At 36.2% G+C, this 22,993-nt stretch overlaps 1 protein-coding gene across 1 annotated transcript in view; it reads right to left on the reverse strand.

Moving 5' to 3' along the window:
- Positions 1-22,993, reverse strand: part of DNAH14 (dynein axonemal heavy chain 14) — a 426,387-nt gene that overhangs the window by 316,473 nt on the left and 86,921 nt on the right. Inside the window, exons 17-19 of the mRNA XM_037805786.1 lie at positions 16,045-16,414; positions 15,037-15,227; positions 11,735-11,980 (exon numbers count right to left, since the gene is read on the reverse strand). Coding sequence (XP_037661714.1) covers positions 11,735-11,980; positions 15,037-15,227; positions 16,045-16,414 — 807 coding nt within the window. The remainder of the gene's footprint in view (positions 1-11,734; positions 11,981-15,036; positions 15,228-16,044; positions 16,415-22,993) is intronic.

A 22,993-nucleotide genomic window follows, 5' to 3' on the forward strand; every position in this document is an offset into this window, starting at 1 on the left:
GTGGATTCCTTCCTCTTCAATTTTCTGGAAGAATTTATGTAGAATTAGTACTTTTTTCCCTAAATGTTTTGTGAAAACTATCTGGGTCTTGAATTTTCTTTGTGGAAAGATTTTAAACTAAAATTTCAATTTCTTTAATAAAAGTTATCTATAACTTGCTATTCAAGTTATCTATATTCTTGAGTGAGCTTTAGTAGTTTGTGTATTTCAAGGAATTTGTCCATTTCTTCTAATGTGTTGAGTTTATTGGCTTAAAGCTGTTCATAATATTCCCTCATTATACTTAGAATCTATAGTGATGTCTCCCCTTTCATTTCTGAGATTGGTAATTTGTATCTTCTTTTTCACTGGGTTTGACCAATTGTTATAATGTTTCTTGGGTTTTCTAGAACTTTGATTTGAGTCTTTTATTATCTTCCATATCTCTACCTAACTTTCTTTTAACATATGGGATATAGTTATAATAACTATGTTAACATCCCTATCTCTAATTCAACATCAGTGTCAGTTCTGGGTCAGTTTTCTTTGGTTAATTTTTCATTATTGATCCTATTTTCTTGCTTCTTTGCATGTTTGGTAATCTTATCGCATACTGGATAGTTTTGTATTCCTATAAATATTGAAATTTGTTCTGGATTCAGTTAAATTACCTGGAAATGGTTTCACCATTTTTGCTCTTGCTTTTAAGAGTAACCAGAACAGCATTTAATTAGGGATAATTATTCTCCATAACTGCAGCAAGACCCCTCTGAGTGCTCTATCCAATGCTCATGAATTTTTAGGTTTTCTATTTTTTAATGCAATTTTATTGAGATATAATCACATAACATACAATCATTCAAAGTGTATAATCAGTTGTTCACAGTATCATCATATAGTTGTGCTTTCATCACCACAATAAGACTTTGAACATTCTCATTACCCCCCAAAATAAAATAAAAGCTAAAATAAAAAAAGAACATCCAAAACATTACCTTCCCTTCCTCCTCTCATTGTTCATTTACTTTTTTTAAATACAGTTTGATTGGGATATATTCACACACCCTACAGTCATCCACAGTGTACAATCAGTTATTCACAGCACCATCATACAGTTGTGCGTTCATCACCAGAATCAATTTTTGAACCTTTTCCTTACTCCAAAATAAAAATAAAAGCAAAAAAGAGCCCCTAAATCTTCCCATCCCCTCCATCCCACCCTATTCCTCATCTAATTTTTGTCCCCATTTTTCCACTCATCTGTCCATATACTGGATAAACGGAGTGCGAGCCACAAGGTTTTCATGGTCACACAGTCACACTATGCAGTCTATAGTTATACAATTGTCTTCAAGAATCAAGGTCACTGGGTTGCAGTTTGACAGCTTCAGGTATTTCCCTCTAGCCATTCCAACACACTAAAGACTAAAAGGTGATATCTACATAGCATTTAAAAATACCCTCCAGAGTGACCTCTCGACTCCATTTGAAATCTCTCAGCCACTGGAACCTTATTTTGTTTCATCTCTCTCCCCACTGTTGGGCAAGAAGATCCTCTCAATCCCACAATGCTGGGTCCAGGTTCATCTCCAGGAGGCATTTCCCACATTGTCAGGGTCATTCACACCCCTGGGAGACATATCCCAAGTAGGGGGGGAGGGCAGTGAGTTCACCTGCCAAGAGGGCTTAGTGAGAGAGGGGGGTCACATCTGAGCAACAGAGAGGCTCTTTGGGCAGGGGGGGACTCCTAGACACAATTATAAGTGGGCTTAGCCTCTCCCTTGCAGTAACTAGCTTCTAAGGGGAAAGCCCCTGATCAAGGGCTCGGCCCATTATAGGCATTCCTCAATGTTTGCAGGAAAATCAGCAATAGCCCAGGTGTGAAGTCCAACACTTTGCATTTCTCCCCAGCTCCTTGGGGGGCCCCACAAATACACTTACACTCTTTACCCATAGCACCCTGGGATGTGTTGGGATTTCACTCCAGCCTGTACAAACTCACCAAATCCCACTTCCCATTCAAAGCTCCATGCACCTATGGTGTTCAAACTGATCATACAAGTTAAATTACTTAATGTGCTACAGAAAATACAGATCCTGCACCAGATAAACTCTTCTCCCTTGGTCTCACATTAAGTTGTAGTTTTAAAACCCAGTCAGTATCGTCCTTCACCCTTGGGCCTGATCTGTCTTAGTCCTAACCAGATCCTTTTCATTCATATCTCTAATTAAAGTCTGAATTCTTTTTCAGCTCTTTAAACAGTTGCCTTATGGGGTAATACTGACATTCATAGCTGCCAAGTTCTAGCTTCAAGTCTCGTATGTCAGACAGATACCCAAAGTTCCAGAGACTGACCAGGTTATGCACAAGGAGCTCAACATCTCAGGATTTAGAGATAATCATTACAACTCAGGATTAGATGTGACTGCTACAAGAGTTTACAATCTAGAGACCATTACAATAAGCACTTCCTGATAAACAGTGCTGTATGGTTCAGTTTTCAGAGTTTACACATTAAAGTTAGTCCATATTAGTGAGGCATTATAATATTTGTCCTCTCATTTCTGGTGTGTTTCACTCAAAATGTTGTGCTCAAGATGCATTCACCTAATTGCGTGTCTCACAGCTTCATTTCTTCTTGTAGCCACTCAATATTCTATTGTATGCATGCACTACAGTTCACCATTCTGTTCATCAATCAATGTACTCTTAGACCACCTCTGTCTATTGTAAATAATGAATACTGCCACCATATATACCGGTGCATAAATGTCCATTAGTGTCACTGCTCTCTGATTTTCCAAGTATACACCCCATACTGAGGTTGCAGGACTTTGAAACCCCCACATACGTAGCTTCTTGTGGGACCATGGTACTGTCCTCCAGACAGGCTACACCATTCTACTTCCTCCCCAACAGTGACTACATACATCTCTCTCTCCAAGTTCTTTCCAGCACTTGTGTCACTCTGTTTATTTTTTTTCCCTGCAGGTTTATAGAGGTATATTCAAATACCATACAATCATCCACAGTGTACCATCAATTGTTTATAGTATCATATGGTTGTGCATTCATCACCATAATTAGCACTTACACATATTACTCAAAAAAAAAGAACTGAAACAAAAGAATAATAAAAAGGATAAAAGTAAAAATAAAATAAGATACAGCAATAAGGTCAGTCAACAACCCACTACCAAGAATCCCGTACCCTCCTTTACACCCCTCCCTCCCAGACATTCAGCTTTGGTATATTGCCCGTCACATTTAATGGGAGTGTACTGCAATGTTATTGTTAACCCCAGACTCAAACTGCATTGGTTATATTATTTCCCCTAATATCTTACCCTGTACAACATTCCACAAGGTTACCATTTATCTGTTATCCTCTGTGTAAAAACATTTTTACATTTGTGTATTTAGTCACCATCACTGACCACTCTCGGTTTCACCAAGCTACAGAGTCCCAGTCTCTATCATCCATCCTTCCCTCTGGTATCATACATGCCCTTATTCCTCCTCCCTCAATCCTACTCACAGGTATCCTTGGTCAATGCACCTGCAATACTGTGCTACCATCACACAGCACTGTACTCTCCATTTCTGGATGTACACAGTCAATCCTGTTGAACATTCTATAATCCTTCAGAATGAAGTGCCTGTTCTCTAACAACTTTCTATCTCCTGATAACCTGTGTTCTCAGTTTCAGCTCTCAAAGTTTGTTCATTAATGTTAGTTCATATTAGTGAGACCACACCATATTTGTCCTTTTGTTTCTGGCTAACTTCACTCAACATAATGTCCTCAAGGTTCATCCACGTTATTGTATGTTCTGTGACTTTGTTCTGCCTTACAGCTGTGTAATATTCCATTGTGTGTATATACCAGTTTGTTTATCTACTTGTCCATCAATGGACATCTGGGCTGTTTCCATCTCTTGGGAATCATGAATAATGCCACTATAAACATTGGTTTACAAAAATCCATTCGTGTCTTACCTTTCAGTTCCTCTGGGTATACACCTAGTAATGGAATTGCTGGGTCATATGGCAATTCTATACTTAGCTTCCTGAGGAACTGCCACACTGCCTTCCAGAGTGGCTGCACCATTCTACATTCTCATCAACAGTGAATAAGTGTGCCTCTTTCTCCACATCCTCTCTGGCACCTGTAATTTTCTGTTTCATTGATAATGGCCATTCTGGTAGGTGTGAGATGATATCTCACTGTGGTTTTGATTTGCATTTCCCTGATAGCCAGTGAAATTGAACAAGTTTTCATATGTTTTTGAACCATTGTATTTCCTCTTCAGGGAAGTGTCTATCCTTGTCTTTTGCCCATTTTTTAATTGGGTTGTTAGTCTTTCCCGTGTTGAATTGTAGGATTTCTTTATATATTCTGGATATTAAACCCTTATCTGATAATGTGGTTTCAAAATATTGTCTCCCATTGCATAGGCTGCTTTTTTACTTTTCTGACAAAGTCATTTGATGCACAAAAGTGTTTAATTTTGAGGAGATCCCATTCATCTATTTCTTCTTTTATTGCTTGTGCTTCAGGTGTAAGGTCTAGGAAGCCACTTCCTATCACTAGATCCTTAAGATATTTCCCTACCTTTTCTTCTAAAAGTCTTATGACCTTAGCGCTAATGTTTAGATCCTTAATCCATTTTGAGTTAATTTTTGTATAAGGAGACAGATCCAGTTCTCCAAATACCATTTATTGAAGAGGCTGTATTGTCCAGTTGCATTGGCTTGACTGCCTTATCAAAGATCAAATATCCATAAATGAAATGGTCTATTTCTCAACACTCAATTTGATTTCATTGGTCAGTATCTCTATGTTTATATCAGTACCATGCTGTTTTGACCACTGTTACTTTGTAGTATGCTTCAAAGTCAGGTAGTGAGAGACCCCCCACTTCCTTCATCTTTTGGCTATTTGGAGCACCTTGCCCTTCCAAATAAATTTAGCTATTTGTTTTTCTATTTCTGCAAAGTAAGTTGATGGGATTTCAATTGATATTGCACTAAATCTATAAATCAGTTTAAATAGAATAGACATCTTTACTAATGTTTAGTCTTCTAATCCATGAACATGGTATGTTCTTCCATTTTTAAAGGTCCTGTTCAATTTCTTTTAGCAGTTTCTTATAGTTTTATCTGTATAGATCCTTTGTGGCCTTGGTTAAGTTTATTCCTAAATTCTTGATTCTTTTGGTGGCTATTGTAAATGGAATTTTTTTCTTGATTTCCTCCTCCTATTGTTCGTTATTTGTGTATAGGAAAACTACTGATTTTTGTGTGTTGATATAGCCTGCCACTTTGCTGTATTCATTGATTAACTCTAGTAGCTTTGCTGCAGGTTTTTCTGGATTTTCTAAATAGAAGATCATGTTGTCTGCAAACAGTGAAAGGTTTACTTATTCTCCAATTTGGATGCCTTTTATTTTTTTTCTTGCCTAACTGCTCTAGGTAGAACTTCCAGCACAATGTTGAATAACAATGGTGACAGTGGGCATCCCTGTCTTGTTCCTGATCTTAGAGGGAAAGCTTTCAGTCTCTCCCCATTGAGTGTGATGTTAGCTGTGGGTTTTTCATATATTGCCTTTATCATATTGAAAAAGTTCCCTTCTATTCCTATCCTTTGAAGTGTTTTCATCAGGAAAGGATGTTGAATTTTGTCAAATGCCTTTTCTACATCAATCGAGATGATCATGTGTTTCTTCTGCTTTGATTTATTGATGTGGTGTATTACATTAATTGATTTTCTTATGTTGAACCAGCCTTGCATACCTGGAATAAATCCCATTTGCTCATGGTGTATAATTCTTTTAACGTGCTGGTACATTTGATTTGTGAATATTTTGTTGAGGATTTTTGCATCTATATTCATTAAAGAGATTGGTTTAAAATTTTCTTTTTTGTGTGGTATCTTTGTGAGGAGTTTTGCATCTATATTCATTAAAGAGATTGGTTTAAAATTTTCTTTTTTGTGTGGTATCTTTGTCTGACTTTGGTATTAGGGTGATGGTGGCTTCATAGAATGACTTAGGTAGCTTTCCCTCCTCTTCAATTTTTTTTTGAAGTGTTTGAGCAGGATTGGTACTAATTCTTTCTTGAATATTTGGTAGAATTCACATGTGAAGCCAACTAGTCCTTGGCTTTTCTTTTTTGGGAACTTTTTGGTGACTGATTCAATCTCTTTACTGGTAATGGTTTGTTGAGGTCATCAATTTCTTCTTGAGTCATTGTTGGTTGTTCATGCTTTCCTGGGAAGCTGTCCATTTCATCTAGGTTGTCTAATTTATTAGTGTATAGTTGCTCATAGTATCCTCTCATTTTCTCCTCTATTTCTGCAGGGTCAGTAGTTATGTCCCTTTTTCCATTTCTGATTGTTTTTATTTGCCTTTCTCTCTCTCTCTCTCTCTCTCTCTCTCTCTCTCTCTCTCTCTCTCTCCCTCTCTCCCTCTCTCCCTCTCTCCCTCTCTCCCTCTCTCTCTCTCTCCCTCTCTCTCTCTCTCTCTCTGTTTTGTTAGCCTACCTAAGCATCCATCAATTTTATTTATTTTTCTCAAAGAACCAACTTCTGTTTTTTTGATTCTATTGTTTTCCTGTTCTCAATTTAATTTCTGCTCTAACATTTCTTTACTTTTGTTTGCTTTGGGGTTAGTTTGCTGTTCTTTCTGTAGTTCCTCTCAGTAAGTGGTTAATTCCTCAATTTTTTCTCTTTCTTCTCTTTTAATATAGGCATTTAGGGCAATAACTTTTCCTCTCAGCACTGCCTTTGCTGAGTCCCATATGTTTTGTTTTGTTGTGTTTTCATTTTCATTTGCCTCTAGGTATTTATTGATTCCTCTTGTGATTTCTTTCTTTACCCACTGGTTGTCCAAGAGTGTGTTATTTACCCGCCATATATTTGTGAATTTTCCAACATCCTGCCTGTTATTGATTTCCAACTTCATTCCATTATGGTCTGAGAAGGTGTTTTGTATAATATCAATTCTTTTAAATTTGTTGAGACTTGCTTTATGACCCAGCATGTGGTCTGTACTAGAGAATGATCCATGAGCACTTGAGAAAAATGTGTATCCTGCTGTTGTGGAGTGTAGTGTTCTATGTCTGTCAAGTATAAATATAGTACCATTCAACATCTGTTTCCTTATTGATCCTCTGTCTAGATGTTCTATCCATTGGTGAGACTGGTGTATTGAAGTCTCCAACTTCTCCCTTCAGTGTTGACAATGTTTGCCACATATATTTCGGGGTACACTGACTCAAAGTATAAATATTTATGATTGTTATGTTTTCTTGATAAATTGTCCCTTTTATTAATATATATTAATATATGTCTCTGTTAATTGTACTACATTTGAAGTTTAATTTGTCTGATATTAATATAGCTACTCCCACTTTTTTTCTGGTTGCTGTTTGCATGATGTATCTCTTTCCAACATTTCACTTTCAGCCTATTTTTGTCCTTGTGTCTGAAGCGAGTTTCTTATAGACAGCATATAGATGGGTCTTTTCTAATCCATTCTGCCAGTCTGTCTTTTTATTGGGGAATTTAATCCATTGACATTTAATGTTATTACTGTAAGCACAGTACTTTCTTCTACCATTTTGTCTTTTGGATTTTATATGTTGTAACTTATTGTTTTTCTTTCTCTCTCTCTCCTTTTACCCTTCCTGATAGTCTTAATTTCTACACTCTTCTCTAAACCTCTCTCTCCTGTCCTTTTCTATCAGCCTTTAGAACTCCCTCTAGTACTTCTTGAAGCATAGGTCTCTTATTCACGAACTCTCTCAGTGTCTGTCTGTCTGAAAATATTTTGATCTCTCCCTCATTTTTGGAAGATAGTTTTTGCCAAATATAGATTTCTTGGTTGGCAGTTTTTCTCTTTCAGTATCTTAAATATATCATACCACTGCCTTCTTGCCTCCATGGTTTCTGTGGAGAAATCTGTACATAACCTTATCAAGCTTCCCTTGTATTGATGGATCACTTTTCCCTTGCTGCTTTCAGAATTCTTTGTCTTTGACATTGGACAGTCTGATCAGTAAGTGTCTTGGTGTAGGTCTATTGGGATCTGTTCTGTTTGAGGTACACTGCACATCTTGAATCTGTAATTTTATGTCTTTCATAAGAGATGGGAAATTTTCAGTGATTATTTCTTCTATTATTCTTTCTGCCCCCTTTCTCTTCTCTTCTCCTTCTGGGACACCCATAACATGTATATTCATGTGATTCATGTTGTCATTCAGTTCCTTAAGACCTTGCTCATATTTTTCCATTCTTTTCCCTATCTGTTCCTTTATGTGTAAGCTTTCAGATATTTTGTCTTCTAGTTCACTTATCCTTTCTTCTGCCTCTTCAAATCTGGTGTTTTAAGTCTCCATTGTGTTTTTTCATCTCTTCTATTGAGACTTTCATTCCCATAAGTTCTGCCATTTGCATTTTTAATACTTTTGAGTTCCTCCTTATGTTCGCCCAATGTCCTCTTTATATCTTTCATCTCTTTTGCCATATCTTCCCTCAGCTCATTGAATTGATTTTTGACTTGATTTTCAATTGATTTAGGAGATCTGTTTGGTTATTAATTACTTGTTTCAATTCCTGTATCTCAGTTGAAGTGTTTGTTTGTTCCTTTGGCTGGTGCATATTTTCGTGTTTCCTAGTGTAGCTTTTTATCTTAAGCTGTCTAGGCATCTGGTTTTCTTGATTAATTTATTCTGGAGATTGTTTTCATTCTCTTACCTAGGGTTTTCTTGTTGGTTGGCTTTGTTCTGTTTTTTTCTGGCATTCAGTTCAACTTATTCTAGATCTCTACCATAACTTCTGTTTAGTTGATCAGAGTTTTTCATCTCTTGTTTTCCTGGTTCTTGCTCTACCTCTGTGTAATCTTTTTGTGAGAGTCTCCTCAGATATGATTGACCCCAATCAGATTTTCCCAGTCCAGACAGGTCCAAGTCTCAGGAGGAGGGTATGCAATTTCCCTGAGAATAAGAATCTGCAGGTTGTCAGACCCTCCTGTGAAGCCTCTAGACTTGGGCTTTTCCTATCCTGTCCAGCAGGTGGCATTTGTCAACCTGCAGCTCCCCACCAGTGTAAAGAGGTGTCACGGGTGCCTTTAGCTCTCTGCAGACCTTGTCTCCATCAGGGGCGTGGCTGGCTCAAGCTGGTTTCTGTTTTCCAGCCCCTGGGCACAGAGTTCTCTGAAGGATGGCTGTCACCTGAGCTGGGTCCCACCCTCCCCTTTTCATGGTGAAGTTATGCCCTTCAGGGAATTGTCTCCTCCACCAGACTCATTGCTTTGTCTCTCAAAGCTATCTTAGCTCCGCTCTTGCCTGGGTCCAGCAGCCAGCTGCAAATCTTTGAGGCTTTCTGTAATGGGCCTCTTAGAATAGTTATTTGAAAAAAAAAAAAAAAAAAAAAAAAAAGAGCAACACAAAAAAAGAAAAGAAAAGAAAAAAAAGGCCTTTCCCTAGCCCCTAAATTTTGTCAGTACAGAATTGACTATTTAAAGATAAGCCCTTTAGGCTATTATCTCTTCCTACTGGATAGTTACTCTGAAACAATTTTAATTCCATCCTTGTAGGGGGGCTGGGTTGACACAGGAGCTCCAGTGGGCTACTGAAATGCAAAAAGATAAGGAGTTCCAGAGCAAGAGAAGAGGAAACAAGAAAACAGAAAAACCGGCCCCAACTCCAAAAGTCTCTGGACTTTTTTTTTTTTGCTGTTTTTGCTAACCCTGTCTCCTCTGCTGGGCTGATTGCTCCCAGATTCTCTAGTGTCTGGTCTCAGTTTATCTGTGGTTGGAGTTTTCATTCAACAGTCTGAATCTGTTAATCAGTTCTGCAACTGGAACCAAGTTGAGCCTCCCTCCAGGTTCCCCCTCCCTTGGGAAACCAGCTACAGGACAGTCTGCCATGCCTGGCAGGGAGGGGCACTGGCCCCCTGGCTACAAGAACTTACAGGTTTCACTAAAATTTCAACTGCTCCACCCATTCCAGACTGTTGTACAATGTGTGACTGATCACAGATTTCCCTGAGGTGGCTGTTCCACACAGTTTCTGGCTATCTACCATCTGCCTCAGAGGAGCAACTTAAGCCCACACCCCACCACTCTGCCATCTTGTGCCCTAGTTTTCTATTTTGGCTGGTGAGAACAGGCACTATTTCTAACCCTATGTTAACACCTCTAATCCTCTCAGATGCCTGTTTTCTGGCATGGCAGTTTCCTCACATGGCAGTTTCCTCACATGCATGTGCCACTGATTAGTACTTTGCTGAATACTTAAGTAGGGACCCTCTGCAGATCTTTGATATTCTCTTTTGTGCAGCAGCTCTTTGGCACTTTATCATGCAAATTCCAGCCTCACTTGGCTTCCAAGACTTTGAACAGTATCTCCTCATATCAGGGAGTCTGCCATGCTTTGGCTGAACTCCTTCTACTAACCAAGGTCAGAAACTAAAGGCAGTAAGCTAGGGCAACTGTAAGGCTTGCCTTATTTGTTTCCCATCTCTCAGGAATTCCTGTCCTTCGTTTTCTAATATCCAGCATCCTGAAAATTATTTCATATATTTTGTCTGGTCTTTGGGTGTTTCAGACAGGATGGTAAATCTGGTTCCTGTTACGCCATCTTGCCTGGAAGTGGAAACCTTTGTGCATGTGTGCATTTCATTTTCAGCTTATTGAGTATGTCAGTTATTTATTAAATTCATTTTTACTTTTTGATAAAGGCATTTAATATTCAAAATATTCCTTTTCTTAGTGCTATGGCCATTTATAACAAAGTTTGAAATGTTATTCTCTTCTTGTTGTTTATTTCTAATTAAAAAATTCAACTACATACATTTCTTTTATATTTTGATGGATGCTTTTAAATATCCATTTTTTTGTGATGCTTTCCTATTTTTTGCTATTCTTTGGCTGCTTCGTTTTCCATTTTACTGCATGTGGTCAAAGAATGCAGTCTATTGGGTTTATGTCTCCTTAAAATTTATTGGGATTTTTCTCTAAGGTCCAATTAATTGACATTTTCCATAAATGTTTGTGTGATTGCAAAAATGTGAATTCCATTTGTTGACTACATATTTCTCTCTCACTCTATCAACCTATCTAGGTACATGTATGTGCATTATATGTATAATCAATTATGCTAGTTTTGCTTATTAAATATCTCTGTATTCTTACATATCTGGAAGTTTAAATTAATTCTTAGGTATGTTATTGGATGTAGGGCTGCCCATAGAGGAATATCAGGGAGCACTGAGCATAAAATGACCTTGTGGTTCAATTCCCAATTATACCAAAGTGGATTTGGAGCTGCTGCTAGTTCTAGAAACAACTACAAGGACACACAGATATAGAGGTAGGATCAACCTTTAGGAGCAATAGCCCAGGAAATGAAAATGAAGCATTTCAATGCTGCAAGCATAATCTCAAGGCATGCATTTTTACAACTATGGTTATTTCTGGCAGGAGTGGTAAAGTCATTGTTTATAGGGTCATATTTTCACATGATCTAAACTTATTTTGTCTTCCCAAATTAAACTGACATTTTCTTATGAACAATTAATAATTTTTCCATAAAGTTATTTTCAATATTCAAACTACTAAATAGTAATCTCATTTGTATATAACTATATTAACAATTTATAAAATTTAAAAGCTTATAGAATGCAGGAAATTGAAGTGATAAATAAAACAAAAGAAAATTTCAACATATTCCTTTTGCTATTATATTTACCTTTATGGGCCCAAGATAAGGAGATCCTTTAAAAGTAGCAAGTATGATTTGAGACTCTTCTAACTGGGCTAATATGTCATCTACAGATGAAATTATTAAGATAGAGCAAGTCTCTGTGTGATGAAGAACTAAACGTAAAGGAGTAGTATTCCAAAGATCAATAATCTTAAATAGCATTTTTTCAAGAGCAGTTTCATTAGTTGCTGAGGTTGATATTTCTGTTATTTCATGTTCATACCGAAACATCTAAAATGAACAAATTATTCTTTAATATCCAGTGAAATAAATAATTACCAATACATTTTAAATGGAGGATTTAAATGCATGCTTTGAAGGTCCATCAGAAGTACTGAAGATCTGATTCCAGTGAGGTTTATATCTTAACCAGAGAATTCATGACCTATCCTTTTTGGTTTTTCAGTCATCCTAACTATTTAACATTCTTCATGCTCAGTGAAGATTTCTAACCAGATTTATTTCCTCTGATTCTAGTCAGCATAGAGAATAGTTAACAGCACTTTCTATATATATGCAGATGTTATTGAGCATTTCCTTTAGCTTTCTTTTCACTGTACTAATGCCAACTATTTAACTTACTTTGTGATATGCTTTTATTCTCTATAAAAATTCTTGGAATATAATCATCCAGGAGAATGCAACTTTAATATTGCCATCTTTCCATGGCCTCTTTTTCTTTGCCAAATCCCCATACAGCTAAATATAAGTGTTTCTCAAAATACGTTAGTAGAGCATACACAGGCCTTCTTGCCATGTGACTTGACTGCCAATTTCCATAGGACAAGATCTTGATAAAAGATCTCCAGATTTGCTCAGATACTCAGGGAACTTCTCATCAATACATGTTTGAATTAACTAACTTGACTGGTTAAAGAAGAATAATTAATCATTGTTCCCATATGTCATCCCCATAGGATAAAAGAATGATGCCTAACCCCTGTTATGGTAATGCAGCTTAGTGGGGACTCTGAACAGATATAACTAGTTTTTATCATCTCTCTTATGGGTCTGCAAAAGATGTGTATAAGGATGGTGCTTATGCCCTTAAGTAACAGCGTTGGGAAAGAGGTCTACATCTTGACATATATTTTTCATTCACAGGAAGATAAGGAACCATAGCACCATCAACGCTCTATGCTAAAGAAAGAACTCTGTGCCTAATTGCTGGCATTCTGAGATTGCTAAAGGCTAAATCTAGACACTGATAATGCGTAAGGCAAAATTTCAGCCAAGTAAATTTCTAGCTCTGTCAAGTCTTTATGGTCAAAATTGGGAATTGACTGACAAATAACCAGATCTTGCAATTTATTTGGTAATATCTGAGATGTTTCAGATGAATTTGAGTGGCCATAATTAATTATATGGCTCTGTTATAAAGCACATGGATTTCTAAATTGAAAATGATCAACCATAAAATGATATTGTGCATCTTAAGCATAGTATTATTGACCTCCTCCAATTGTTATTGAATCAAAGCCTGTACAACACCTTGGACAGAATGGAGGTCATATAACTGTATGACATCATAATTTATTCATTTGATAGGATTGCAAATGAATTTCAATTCTGGCCTGTCCTGGACAGTCTTACTGCATGATCACCACCTCTGGGCTAATGCAAAGAAATGTATGTTTTAGGATATGAAGGCAGAATTTCTGAAAAAATCATGTCCATCTAGTCATCTACATTATACTAGATAAGTTGTCAGAATTTCTACAGGATGATCGAAATTATCCAAGAATACTTATAGTTCACTGGAGATTACCAGCTGATTGCCTGATTATTCCTTCTGACTCTCATAATTACCTTCAAGAAGGAGAAGGTTTCTCTCCGACCCCTGACTATAGTGTTTCAGAGGCTAAAATACCTTGCTTGTTTTTGTTCACATATCAAACTATATTAATTTGGATTCTACAAAAACTGCATGGGGCTTCCTTTTTTAACTATCCATTCATGTTAGAAATGTAAGGATATTACCCTGGAATTCTTTGAGGTCTTGTAGGCTGCCAACCTCATGTAGGCACCAGCTGCTCCCCTCTAGGCCTATCTATCCTAACTTTCACTGCTTGCAGTGACACTTAGTGTGCTGCTTAATTCTCACCTTCTACCTGACATGCCCAAGAATGGTTCCAATTATCCAAGACATTGAAAATTAATATATAATTGAAACTGTGTTAGATTTTCAGCATGCTGGTGTGACTAAACCTGGCTGTTGGTATTTGTCCATATAGTCTGAATTTATCCAGATAGCTTGCTGAATTCACTGCGTGGCACAGAGATCAGTTAGGAGGCTATAATAATAATCCAGTAAAGTGTGAGGGATTTAGATGGGATGAAGAGCCTGAGAGCAAGAGAGGATGCGAAGATTATTTCATGATTTTTAGCTTAAGCAATTAGAAGAATGGAGCTGCCACTATCTGAGATGGGGAAAACAGAGGAAAAGTAGAATTTGGGGGAAAAAGAATAAGAAGTGCATTTTTTTTGGACATGTTAATTTGGAGATTTCTCTTAGACACATAAAAGGAGATATTAAATAGAAAATTGGATATGAGACTCTGGAATTCAGAAGGGAGGCTGTGGTTAGGGCTAGAGATATAAAATACTCTTATTTTTAAAATCATTTAAAATTGTCTTTAAAGGTTATTCTTTTAAAATTCCTCCCCTGTTCTTCATTACAACAGATCATTTAGTAGAAAATTATAGGTATAAAATGCCATTTTTACTATATTAGACACTGTCAACTGTGAAATATGAAATATATATGAGATTTATTGTAAGTTGGGCATGAAAATAGAAAATCTTCAAGCATGAAAATCATGGAAAAATCTATTTTTAACAAAACTTAAATAGCAAATAAAATTGTTACTACTTATGTGTTTTAAGTATTATATCAAGTTATTATCAGAATTATACTAAAATGTTCCTAATATATTTTTGTTTTATATAAAATGGAATATAGTAGTAGTTATACGAGATTTTTCTATTCGTACAAAATGTATTCTTTGTAAGAAGCAGCACTGTTAAATAACAACACACTAATTTTATTTGCCACACTATAAAAACCAATATAATGTTTTCTAATCACACAGATAAGAATGGCATAACAAATATCTTACTCAGTGTCTCCAATTAAACATAATTTCCTATCACCTATGATCTAGTAATAGGGTCCCTACTTTCCTAGATTCTCCCTTTTCTAATTCCTACCCCTTCTAGATTTACTTGCCTGCTTAAATTGGCCCCTCTTGTATCTCAGTCAATCTTTTCAGGCTATTTTTATTTACCTTGAATGCTAGAAGATCCTCTACTGTGCAGTCTTTGTCAAGGAAAACTGACTTTCCAATAATCTCCTGTAGAGCCTTCCAATGCCTTGGCTTGAGATAGGGGTTTCCCAGAGCTATGATGACAGGTAGCTCTTGTTTAAAATCTGTCACTGATTGCTTAAAATGTGTTACCATATCATTTTTAGGTATACCTATAAATAAAATGAGTGAATATGTTTATAATATATTCAACATGTTTTAAACCAGAAAGTTAATTGAGAAAATGAGAACTGTTCTTTAAAATCTGCTATTCAATAAAAGAGTTTCTTATCAGTTAATTGTTCACATTAAAAATAAAAATATAATGATTTTGTAGACATCACTCTTGTATAAGAATCAAGTTATCCAAGTTATCTTGGAAAATTTGATATAGTAGGAATGGCCAGCCACCACAGTGTTTCTCAGATTTTCCCTGATAAGACAGGTACACAGACCAACAAGTACAGACACACATATTCAAAAGACTCTCATAGTTTTGGGGCTTATATTACAGAATGCTCACAGAGGAATACCATCTCTGCATTGACACAAGATTTGTATTCTGAAGATTAGCATAAGGGAAATCTCTCAAAATTACTTTTTAGCTGTTTCCCCCACTGCTCAGAGGACACCACAGGCATACACAGTTGGGATTTGGGTGCAGAGTCTGCAGTGTGTTCCTTATCATAAAAACGTGTCTGACCAATATCAAAAGAAGAGTCAGAATCAAGTGAAGTGTCCAGATTCTACCCCTGGTAACCAACTTTTAGAGGATACAAAAATTGTTGTTATTTATTAACTTTTCTACAAGTTTTAATTTCTTTCCAGCCTCAGTGAACAATTCCCACTTAAACTCCCATACAGTCTTTCTAGCCAAAATAGTCAGCCCATGGGAACAGATGAAATGAGACCAAGGACAATAATTTTGCTGGCCCAGAGAACATACTGAGTGTAATCCTAGCTGAGAAAACTTGAGAAAGACACTTTTACCTTTTTCTAATATAAAGATTATATGCATCCACTTTGCAACATTTCTCTGAATGGATTCTATATCAACAGTATGAAGAGAACTCTTTCTCCATTCCCAAAACAGTGTTCCCCATTCTTCTTGAGCTTCCCATAATATTTTCCTCAAAGCTAAGTCACATTCAATTTCAGAGATTTCTGAAAGCACAAGCTGTGTAATTTCTTCCATATTAAGAGACTGAATACTACAGTGGGAATCATCAAAATGATCCTGATAGTTTGAATATGTTTTAACTTTGTTAGCTAAACTTGCAGCTTCCTCTGAGAGCGTCCAGATCATTTCCTTTGCTGTTGACACTCGAGTACCAGTACATAAAAGAACAGGAGATCTTATCTAAAAAATAACAGTAAAATATTCTAAGAGACAAAAATTTTCATAACGTAAACACCATTTACGGACTGCTAAAGCATGTAAGTACATGACCTGAGCTTTAACAAACATTATTTGCAATCATCATCTGAAAGTGTCCTTAACTGATAATTATTTGTTTATTAATTTTAAATATTATCATCATATCTATAACGTATTGTGTTCCTTCTCTATCTCAGGCACTGTAGTGTTTTACACTTATTACCTTGCTATTAGATCCATAAATCAATCTTGAAAGATAGATAATATTACTCATTATTTTCCAAGGAGGTTCTGAGGTTATAAATCATTTGCCTGTGATAAAATAGTAAATGGAAGTCCAAGGTATGGTCCTATGGCAGTCTGACTCCAAAACATACTTCTATTCCTTTTTCTGAAACTGTTGAATTTTGTATTGCTTTTATGACATTTATCACATGCAGCCTTGTGAGTTTTACTACTGCACATCAAATTGTGGAAGTTTTCAACAATGAACTCCAAACTAGGGATATAAGTAAAGTTTTCCCCTGATTTATCCCTTATTAAATTATAAAAACCTTAAGATTAAGGATACTTTCCCTCTCCTTGGCACACCTCATAGAACCTAGCACAGTAAAGGTACACAGCAGTTGTTTATTAAAAAGTGGTCACATGGATTGTCAGCAATATGGCAGAGTAAGAAACTCCAAATTCCATCCCCCACAGAAACACTGAAAAATAAGCAGAAACTGGCAGAACGAACTTTCTTCTCGGAACTCTGGAAAACAAAGGGTGGGTTATAGTAACTAAGTGAATGCTGAATCAAGAAAAAGGCAACTTAAAAATGGTAGGAAAACTTTGTGGCACCTTTACTAGCCTTTCTCCCACTACCTCCCTAGTTAGGTGCAGTGCCAGTTAGCACTTCTATACGGGTTTCTGGTCCCTGGTTCCAAAGGGAGCAGAGTAACTTTTATTTGCACACTGTTCCAAACTGACTTGTGGAATCTGAAGGACTAATCCAAGATCTGAAGTGCTTCTGTGTCATTTGTCCCAAAACTTACACTGGGCATAGAAGTGGATGGCAAGGCTGCTAAAACACTGTAAGAAAGCCAGGTACAAAAGAGTACCAGTTGAGATGTTCAGCATAGTGCCTGGAGCCCGGAGGAAAGGCTCTGAGTTTCCTATGAATAGTGGGACATTCAGACTGTCTATTTATACAGAAGAATTTATAAAGCCTCACAATTCCCAGGACAAGATGTGTATTGGGAAAAGACCTAAGAAGACTTTATGCTTTCACTTCAGCCTGTTCTTTAAGCTCATTGCAAGGCTGGCTAAATGCTGAAGGAGGGCACCAGTAAAGAGCCAATCTGCAGAGACTGGAAAAGGTGTTTTCTTCAGTTTTTTTCCCTGTTGTTGTTTTCTGGTTGATGTTATTGTTAAGCTCCTGACATTCAAGAAAATCGCTGTCACAACACTAGTTGAATATAAGCTAAACAAACAGAAACCTCAGTGATATCAACAGATACATTCTTCGCATAAATAATTTGGAAAACCATTAAAAAATAGATTACTGCAGTTCTCACCAATAAGAAGGAAGGAAAAAAAAAACCCCAGAAAAACCTAAAGAAGAGAGAGTATTTGATTCCAGTGTTAACACATTAAAAATATTCACATGTCCAGATTTCAAGAACAAATCACAAGGCATAAAAGAAACAGGAAAAGATGGTTCATACAAGTGAAGAAAATAAAGTAAAAGAAACAATCAGTGACGAAGCCCAGACATTGGACTTCCTAGACAAAGACTTTAGAAAACGTATCTTAATATGCTAAACAGCTAAAGAGAAATACAAAGAACTGAAGAAAATCAAGAAAACAATATATGAACAAAATGAGAATTTCAATAAAGAAACAAAAATTATAAAAAGAAACCAAACGAATATTGGAACTGAAAATGACAATCATGGAAATGAAATATGTCCTAGAAGGGTTCAACAGCAGACTTGAGCTGGCAAAAGAAAGACTCAGTGAACTTGAAGACAGGACAACTAAAATTATATAGTTCAAGGAAAAGAAAGAAAAAAGAAAGAAGAAAAGTGTACAGAGCCTAAGGAACCTGTGGGACACAGTCAAGCAGACCAATACAAGCATTATGGGAGTCCCAGAGGAGAAGAAAAAGAAGAAGGGGGTAGAAAGACTACTTGAAGAAATAATGGCTGAAAACTTCCTAAAAAGAAGAACAAAGTTGGAGGACTCACACTTCTTGATTTTAAAATGTACTGTAAAGCTACAGTAATCAAAATAGTGTGGGTATTTCATAAGGAAGACATATAGACCAATGGTGTAAAATTAAGAGTCCAGAAATAAACCTATGTATCTATGGGCAAGTGATTTTCAACAAGGGTGCCAAGATCATTCAATCAAGAAAGAAAACCTCTTCAATGAATGGTGCTGGTACACATGCAAAACAAAGAAGTTGGATTTTGAACTCACATTGAATGCAAAAATAAATTCAAAATGGATCAGTGACCTAAATAGAAGAAAAAAACAATAAAACTCTTCTGAGAAACACAGGGGAACATCTTCAGGACCTTTTAGTAGTTGATGGATTTCTAGACTTTACATAAAAAGCATAAGCAATGAAAGAAAAAGTAGATAAATTGGACTTCATCAAAATTAAAAACCTTTGTGCATCAAAGGAAATTATGAAGAAAGTGAAAAAACAACCTATAGAATGGGACAAAATATTTGGAATTCATACATCTGATAAGGGTTTAATATCCAGAAAATAAAAACTCCCACAACTCAACAACAAAATACAAACAATACAATTACAAAATGGGCGAAAGACTTGAATAAACATTTCTCCAAAGAAGATATACAAATGACCATTAGGCACATGAAAATATCTCAACATCACTAGTAATTAGAGAAATGCAATAAAACTACAATGAGATACTGTTTCATAGCCACTAGGAAGGCTATAATAAAAAAAATAGGAAACAGCAAGCTTTGGCGTGGCTATGGAGAAATTGGAACTCTTGTATATCACTGGTGGGAATGTAAAATGGTATAGCTATTCTGGAAAGCAATCTGTTAGTTTCTTAGTAATTTAAACATAGAGTTACCATAAGAACCAGCAATTCCACTCTTAGGTATATACTCCAAACAACTGAAAACAGGAACTCAAACAGATACTTGTACACCAATGTTCGTAGCTGCATTATCCACAATAGTCAAAAGATGGAAATAACCAAGTGTCCATTGACAGGTGAATGGACAAACACAATTTGGTAGATCCACACAATGGAATACTATTCAGCCATAAAAAGGAATGAAATTCTGATACATGCTACAACATGAATGAGCCTTGAAAACATCATGCTAAATGAAATAAGCCAGAAAACAAAAGGACAAATAATGTATAATTTCACTTATATGAAATACCTAGAACAAGCAAATCCATAGAGACAGAAAGTAGATGAGAGGTTACCAGGGCTGGAGGAAAGGAAAACAGGAAGTTATTGCTTAATGGGTAAAGAGATTCTGTTTTGGATGATAAAAAAGTTTCAGTAATGGAAGGTGGTGACAGTAGCACAACATTGTAAAAGTACTTAATGTCACTGAGTTGTACATTTAAAATGGTTAAAATGGCAAATTTTATGTGTAATATATGCTATAACATAAAAAAGGTTCACAAAAAATTAATGACTTTGGAAACTATCACCTTATTCTTTTAAAATCCCAACCCATGAAATTGCTTGTAGTGCCACATTATGTGTAGAGTGGTCATCCAATAAACATTGATAACAATCATAACATGATGAGCAGTATAAAATTAATAGGAAGTATTTAGTTAAGTAGAGATGGCCTAACACATAAGCTATAACATTAATGCCTGGTGGAAACATAATAAAAATTTCCTTAGGCTTCTCCCATAATTTCCCATTCATTAATAATTGTTTATGTTTGTAAATGAGCTTGTGGCAGGGAGAATAGGGGAAATAGTTGAAGAAATAATCTTACTAGCTTAGATGGAATCAAGGTAAAGTTTTGCCAATCCTATCAGCAGTCACTGAATGGATATCTTCAAAGAATGATCTCAGCTATCAGATATATACATTAAAGGACATTTAAAAGATTAAAGATTGAAGTCAGAAGATGGAGTAAGCACACCTGCCCTGTCTCTATCATTGAATACAGCTATAAAACCTGAACAGAACACACGGAACAGTGTAGAGGACTCTGAAAGTAAATCAAAGCAGGCATTTTAAGGAGGAAGATCATAATTTGAAGTGTCACTAAGTTGGCAGTGAGTTTATCATTTTTTTTCCTCCAATATCCCCTGGCCTGAACTCAAGGTGCCACAAACCTTAGAGTGAGATTTGGGGCACAGAGAGGGCTCTAGGAAAACCCTTTACTTCTGACGTTAGGAGGAGGAAAGCTTCCCTATGCTCAGAGAGAGTCTGGAAGTCTCCCTTTCTGTTTTTCTTTTCTCTATTTTCTCAAACTCCAGCTCCAAAGCAATCCCATGGTGGTGTTAGCAGTTGGCAGGAATGGAAGACTGCAGAAGCCAAAACTCTCTGATGGAGGTGGACTTTCTTCTCTGTTCAGGTAGGCTGGGATTTGAAGAAAGGACAACCTTTGTTAATTTTCTCTCTCTGCCACTTTGCCCCAGATGTGGGTGCAGCTGTAGAAGAGCATGGCAGAGAACAGTAACTAAAGCCCAAGTTTTCTAACAAGAGGACTGAAAAGAAGAGTGTCAGGAATCTGGAAAGTATTAAGATGTTTGTGGATAGGGAAGGAGAAACTCCAGAAAGCATCCTCATGAAGTTGTTTATGAATGCCTGTACTCATCCCTTGGCTGCACCAGTGTAGATCTGATCTTATTTGGCATACCAAAGACTTTGAGAACTGAACTAACAAGAAACAGTCTGACCACTGAATGGCACGCTTGTAATATATATATATATATATATATATATATATATATATGAATAGCACTGAAAAGGCTTTGAAAATTGAAACAACATTGGAATCACAGCCCAAATAAAGTGCATTGGAATTTATGTCCTGAACCTAGTCAGATAAGCTTCCTGCTTAAACAGAAATATCAACATACCCACGGGATTTAAACAAGATTCAGGATCTCATAGCATATTTAATCCAAAATATACAATTGAAAGTTACTCAGTATAGGAAAACCCAAGAAAATATCAACTCACATGAAAAAAGAAAATCAATAGACACCAGTGCTGAGATGACACAGATGTTAGAATTATCTGACAAAGAATTTAAAATTTAAAGCAGTTATTATAAAAATGTTCCACCAAGAAAAGGCAAATATACTCTTGAAACCAGTGGAAAATAGAAAGCCTCAGCAAAGAAAGACATAAAGAATCAAATGGAAATTTTAGAACTAAAAAACACAATAACCAAAATTAAATGCTCACTGGATTTCACTCAGTAGCAGAATGAAAATAACAGAGAAAAGAATCAGTGAACTTGAAGATAGTTCAATAAAAATTATCCAATGTGAACAACAAAGAGAAAATAAGGTTGCAAACACCTGTAAGATAATTACAAAAGGTCTAATACTTGTATTATCTAAATATCAGAAGAAAAGAAGAAAGAGAGAAGTAGTGAAAAAATATTTGAAGAAATAATGGTTGAAACTACCCAAATTTGACAAAAGACATAAACCTACAGATTTAAGAAGGGCAGTGAATCCCATACAAGATAAGCCCAAAGAAAACTATGCCCAGACACATCATAATCAAACTGCTGAAAATTCAAGACAAAGAAGGAATCTTGAAAAAAACCTAGAGAAAAAGAATGCATTATTTCTAGGGGAATGACAATTTGAACGGCTATGAATCACTGAGGCCAAAAGGAGGTGACACATTTTAAAGTGCTAAAAGAAAAGAACTTCTATCCAAAAATTTTATGTATCCAGCAAAAATATTCTTCTGGAATAAAGGTAAAATAAAGACATTCTCAGATAAAGGAAAACTAAGATAATTTGTTGCCAGAAGACCTACTCTAAAAGAAGTGCTAAAGTAAATTCTCTGGATAGAAGGGAAACGAGATCAAAAAGAATGTCAGGAGTGAAGAAAAAAACAGTAGGAATGGTAAAGATCTGGGTAAACATAAAAGACTATTCTGGATTTAAAAAAAAAAAAAACATGATGGTTGAATTGTAACATCTAATGTGGTTTTCAATGTATGTAGGTGTATTATGTAACACCGTACCACTCTACTCCAAGCTACAATCTTTTGCCTCGACTACAGGTTTCTAACTAATCTTTACACATATATCTCCTTTCTGTTCTTTACACTCCATCAGAGTGATTCCACCTAACTAATCTTTAAAAAATATAGAAATTGGATATCTAAGATAAAGACAGACTTATTACCATTGTCTCTAAGGCCCTGCATGGTTTGCTCCTTGCCTACTTACTCAAACTTATTTTCATCTATCTGCTTCCACTCCAGCCACCTTGGGCTTCTTTCAGTTCTTTGTACTTGCCATGTTCCCCGCCACTACTGGGTATTTACATCAGCTCTTTCTTTTACCTGAAACACCCT

Source organism: Choloepus didactylus, chromosome 2 (assembly GCF_015220235.1).
Source record: "Choloepus didactylus isolate mChoDid1 chromosome 2, mChoDid1.pri, whole genome shotgun sequence".
NCBI classification, from domain to species: Eukaryota; Metazoa; Chordata; class Mammalia; order Pilosa; family Megalonychidae; genus Choloepus; species Choloepus didactylus.